Source organism: Oncorhynchus gorbuscha, linkage group LG21 (assembly GCF_021184085.1).
Source record: "Oncorhynchus gorbuscha isolate QuinsamMale2020 ecotype Even-year linkage group LG21, OgorEven_v1.0, whole genome shotgun sequence".
NCBI lineage: Eukaryota > Metazoa > Chordata > Actinopteri > Salmoniformes > Salmonidae > Oncorhynchus > Oncorhynchus gorbuscha.
Genome location: NC_060193.1, coordinates 39,043,371 through 39,049,331, shown reverse-complemented (window position 1 = coordinate 39,049,331; position 5,961 = coordinate 39,043,371). Strand labels below are relative to the sequence as shown.

The following is a 5,961-nucleotide window of genomic DNA, read 5'->3' as shown; positions in this document are numbered from 1 at the left end:
ACTAGACTATTGTAACAGCATGGAACTAAAGTAACAGCATAGAACAAGACTATAGTAACAGCATGGAACTAGACTATAGTAACAGCATGGAACTCAACTACAGTAACAGCATGGGACTAGACTATAGTAACAGCATGGAACTAGACTATAGTAACAACATGGAACGAGACTATAGTAACATGGAACTAGACTATAGTACCATAGAACCAGATTATAGTACCATAGAACTAGACTATAGTAACATCATGGTACTAGACTATAGTAACAGCCTGGAATTAGACTATAGTAACAGCATTGAACTAGAATATAGAAACAACATTGAACTAGACTATAGTAACATGGAACTAGACTATCGTACCATAGAACGAGACTATAGTTACAGCATGGAAGTAGACTACAGTAACAGCATGGAACAAGACTATAGTTACAGCATGGAACTAGACTATTGTAACAGCATGGAACTAGACTATTGTAACAGCATGGAACTAGACTATAGTAACAGTATGGAACAAGACTATAGTAACAGTATGGAACAAGACTATAGTAACAGTATGGAACAAGACCATTGTAACAGCATGGAACTAGACTTATGTAACAGCATGGGACTAGACTTATGTAACAGCATGGGACTAGACTATAGTAACAGCATGAAACTAGACTATAGTAACAGCATGAAACTAGACTATAGTAACAGCATGAAACTAGACTATAGTAACAGCATGGAACTAGACTATAGTAACAGTATGGAACAAGACTATAGTAACAGTATGGAACAGGACTATAGTAACAGTATGGAACTAGACTTATGTAACAGCATGGAACTAGACTTATGTAACAGCATGGAACTAGACTTATGTAACAGCATGGACCTAGACGATAGTAACAGCATGGAACTAGACTATAGTAACAACATTGAACTAGACTATAGTAACATGGAACTAGACTATAGTAACATGGAACTAGAATATAGTACCATAGAACTAGACTATAGTAACATCATGGTACTAGACTATAGTAACAACATAGAACTAGACTTTAGTAACAACATGGAACTAGACTATAGTAACTACAGTAACAGCATGGAAGTAGACTATAGTTACTGCATGGAACTAGACTATAGTAACAGCATGGAACTAGACTATTGTAAGAGCATGGAACTAGACTATAGTAACAGCATGGAACTAGACTATAGTAACAACATGGAACTAGAATATAGTAACATGGAACTAGACTATAGTACCATAGAACTAGACTATAGTAACATCATGGTACTAGACTATAGTAACAACTTGGAACTAGACTATAGTAACTATAGTAACAGCATGGAACTAGACTATAGTAACAGCATGGAACTCAACTACAGTAACAGCATGGAACTAGACTATAGTAACAGTATGGAACTAGACTACAGTAACAGCATGGAACTAGACTATAGTAACAGCATGGAACTGGACTATAGTAACAGCATGGAACTAGACTATAGTAACATGGAACTAGACTATAGTACCATAGAACTTGACTATAGTAACATCATGGTACTAGACTATAGTAACAACTTGGAACTAGACTATAGTAACTATAGTAACAGCATGGAACTAGACTATAGTAACAGCATGGAACTCAACTACAGTAACAGCATGGAACTAGACTACAGTAACAGCATGGAACTAGACTATAGTAACACCATGGAACTAGACTATAGTAACACCATGGAACTAGACTATTGTAACAGCATGGAACTAGACTATAGTAACATGGAACTAGACTATAGTAACATGTGAATGGTTAGGAAATAATATGTCATGTTTTACTCGTACCTCAGCCAGCATTGTGAATGGTGTCTGAGGCGGTGACATACTAGACCGTGGCAGTAAATCTAATCCTTTAGATTTACTGCCATTTACTGTTTTTAGTTACGCTTGAAAGGTCTGGGGTGGTTCTGTGGTTATAAGTTACTGACCATGGAATACATCTCTGACCATGCTGGAAGGGTCTGAATCAAACCCAATGTCCACCTGGTACACTGGCAGGGTATGGATCAAACCCAATGTACACCTGGTACACTGGCAGGATCTGAATAAAACCCAATGTCCACCTGGCACACAGACAGGGTCTGAATCAAACCCGATGTTAGGGGGAGGGAAGATTGGTCAAGAGGGTGATGATTATTGTTGTTCTACTGCCTGATTGTTATGCAACACCACTGTTTACAAACACTTTTGTTAAATCAGCACAACAGTTTTCAGATGTGCTAACATAATTGCAAAAGGGTTTTCTATTGATCAATCAGCCTTTTAAAATGGTCAACTTGGAATAGCTAACACAATGTGCCATTGGAACACAGGAGTAGTGGTTGCTGATAATGGGCCTCTCTACACCTATGTAGATATTCCATAACAATTCAGCCTTTTCCAGCTACAACAGTCATTTACAACATTAACAATGTCTACACTGTATTTCTGATCAATTTGATGTTATTTTAATGGACAATTTCTGGAGATTTTCTTTCAAAAACAAAGACATTTCTAAGTGACCCCAAACTTTTATTACACCATGTAGGAGCAGTATAGACCTAGTCTGTTCATTATATGCATCTTCATGATGTATTGTTACACCATGTAGGAGCAGTATAGACCTAGTCTGTTCATTTTATACATCTACATGATGTATTGTTACACCATGTAGGAGCAGTATAGACCGACAGTAGCTGGCTACTTATTTAGATTTAGTTTGACTGAATGAAACTGCCTTAAATGTGCTGTAGGTAAAATAAATATTCGCACTAATCAATCAACACGTTCCTGTCTTTGTATGACTCAATATAATAGTATTATTTAATTATATCCATTTAAAATAATCTTTGTCTCATAATAAAATATTTTTCTCAACTGCGTTTCCCCTCCAGTCAGTTGACGGCAATGTGAGTCTTTCAGGCGATGCTGCCAGCGTGACGTATAATCTAGTGGACGATTCTTCATAAACAGCTCGTCAACCACCTCCGCAGTTTGTTAGCCAACATAGCCGAAATATTCAAGCTATTTAGACTCTTTCGGTCTATATTAGCTACCGTGTTTTAGACACAATTCTGTCGTATCTACATGTTAACCTATTTAATTTAATATTACGTTATTTTGTATTAGTCAGCTGTAGTAGATGGCTGGTTAAGTTAGCACTAGTCTAGTCGCTAATGATAGCTAGCTAGCTAGCTAACATCCCCGAACATGAGCTTCCTAAACTTCTCTCCTCCTGCTAAAGAAGAGGCAGTCTGCTGGACGGAGAAAGAAGCTCTGGGGCTGAACATTGTCGTGAAAGAGGAGAAGGAAGAAGAGGCGGTCACAGTTAAAAAACAAGTAGAGGGTGAGGCTGTTACAGTGAAAGAAGAGAAAGACGCTTCAGTGAAAGAAGAGGAAGGCGCGTTCAGAGTGAAAGGAGAGGAGGAGGATGTTACTGTGAAAGAAGAGGAAGAGGAGGATGCAGTTTTTGGAGTGAAGAAGGAAGGAGAGATTACTGTCACATTGAAAGATGAAGGGGAGATAGGAGATCTGAGTAACACCAGTAAGTACCACCTTGAATTTGTTTTTAACTTTGGATGTTCGGGGTTGGCTCGTCAATACATCTTCAACGGAGGGTCCTGGGATGATGACTAATATGTCTAGAATCAGACAACGTAGAGAGCAAGCTACCCCTTTCCGTTTCCAAAAAGTGACTTAACATATATATTTGAGAAGGGTCTATCTGCTGACCGCAGACTGGGGGGCACGGCATGTAGTGATTTTCGTGTAGTGATGATTTACTACACACAGTGCCCCCCAACAGTGTCATATGAGAGTTGGTTTGGCTACACCAAAGATGATGGATATGCTGACAAGATGTCTCTCTGCCCTGATCAGGGGAGTCGTTGTCCACAAGCGGCACTGCTGGTTCTTTAGCTCTCGCCTACCCTTTCTTTGGATTGGTGGACACTTCTTATTATTGTAATCTATTTTTGACATATTCTGAGGGTTGTTGACGTCAACCGCCTGTATTCAATGGAGAGGGATGCTAAGCTACTACTCATGGCATGAATATGCATAACCATCTCGAGACAACTCCTATAGTGTTTTTTTATTAGAACACGCCGTTCTATACCTGGTAGAGGTTGATATCTGACAGAAATGAAAATCTCTGTTAGAAACTTAAAAAGGGGGAGTCTAAAGCTGCAACAACTAGGATTTTGGCTTCTGGACAACGAAATAAAGTTGATATGAAAACCAATAGAACAGGAGAGAAATGACATAGCAGTGGGTCCAATCGAACAGGAGAGAAATGGCATAGCGGTGGGTCCAATAGAACAGGAGAGACATGACATAGCAGTGGGTCCAATACAACAGGAGAGACATGACATAGCAGTGGGTCCAATAGAACAGGAGAGAAATGACATAGCGGCGGGTCTAATAGAACAGGAGAGAAATTACATAGTGGTGGGTCCAACAGGTGAATAATTTTTCCCCAATGATATGATTCCTCCTGTCTATACAGAAATATGTAAGATACTTTACCAGAAAGCATGACGTTGCCACAGAGGAATCGGGGATCATTGGCTTCCTTACAATAATACCTGTGTTTGGTTTCAAATCACAAGCTTGTAGGCTTATGCCTATTTGGGCAGTGCATGTGGCAATAGGCCTCGCTGATTATTGAGTTGAGGCTGTCAGTGAAAAGCATCTCAAATAGGTGTGAAGATAATGTCTCTTGAGTATCATTTAAAATGTTGAGACAAGGTGAAGGGGAGGGTTGTGTGGTGAAGATATATGTGAGTCTCTCTTCAGAATGTCCTCCTCCTGGCTTCCACCAATTCTTGCTCCTTTGTTGTTTCATTGTGTGAATTGATTGCCCTTAGATTGAGTTTATCATATACATTCCCCATTACAAATGTCACCAGTAGTAAATGCACTGTTACTTCCTGTTATTTAGTTACATTAATTTCTGTTAATGCACGTATTAATTAGTCATTTTTAAATTTCTTTATTTATTTCACCTTTATTTAACCAGGTAGGCCAGTTAAGAACAAGTTGTCATTTACAACTGCGACCTGGCCAAGATAAAGCAAAGCAGTGCGACAAAACAACAACAGTTACACACAAACAAACAGTCAATAACACAATAGAAAATAAAAAATAGAAAAATCTATGTACAGTGTGTGCAAATGTAGGGAGGTAGGCAATAAATAGGCCCTAGAAGCTAAATAATTCCAATTTAGCATTAATACTGGAGTGATAGCTGTGCAGATGATTATGTAAAAGTAGAGATACTGGGGTGCAAAAGAGCAAAGGATAAATATCACTATGGGGATGAGGTAGTTGGGTGTGCTATTTACAGATTGGCTGTGTACAGGTACAGTGATCGGTAAGCTGCTCTGACAGCTGATGCTTAAAGTTAGAGGGGGAGATATAAGACTCCAGCTTCAGGGATTTTTGCAATTTGTTCCAGTCATTGGTAGCAGAGAACTGGAAGGAAAGGCGGCCAAAGGAGGAATTGGCTTTGGGGGTGACCAGTGAAATATATATATATGGAGCGCGTGCTACGGGTGGGTGTTGCTATGGTGACCAGTGAGCTGAGATAAGGCAGGGCTTTACCTTGCAAAGACTTAAGGATGACCTGGAGCCAGTGGGTTTGATGATGAATATGTAGTGAGGGCCAGCCAACGAGAGCATACAGGTGGTGGGTAGAATATGGTGCTTTACCTTTCTCATTTTGTTTGAAGTGCTCCATGTGAGCAATGAGCATGTCTGGTTTCTCTATCCTGATAATGTTGAGGGAGCGCCCACCTGAGCATAGAACTACTTGGCCTGCTGCGTGGAAATGTAGGAACGTTTTTTTAAATTTATTTTTACATCCATTGTGACGTTCCCCGGCAAAAAGAACAAAATGGCTCTCAACCAGAAGAGTACACTCAACCAGTAATACATACACATTACATAT

The 5,961-nt window shown here is 39.4% G+C and overlaps 1 protein-coding gene across 1 annotated transcript in view; it reads left to right on the top strand.

Moving 5' to 3' along the window:
* Positions 1–2,990: 2,990 nt before the first annotated feature.
* The window catches only part of LOC124007960 (zinc finger protein 883-like), a 24,942-nt gene continuing 21,971 nt past the window's right edge, over positions 2,991–5,961 (top strand). Inside the window, exon 1 of the mRNA XM_046318864.1 lies at positions 2,991–3,555. Within this exon, the coding sequence (XP_046174820.1) occupies positions 3,222–3,555 (334 nt within the window). The 5' untranslated portion in view covers positions 2,991–3,221. The remainder of the gene's footprint in view (positions 3,556–5,961) is intronic.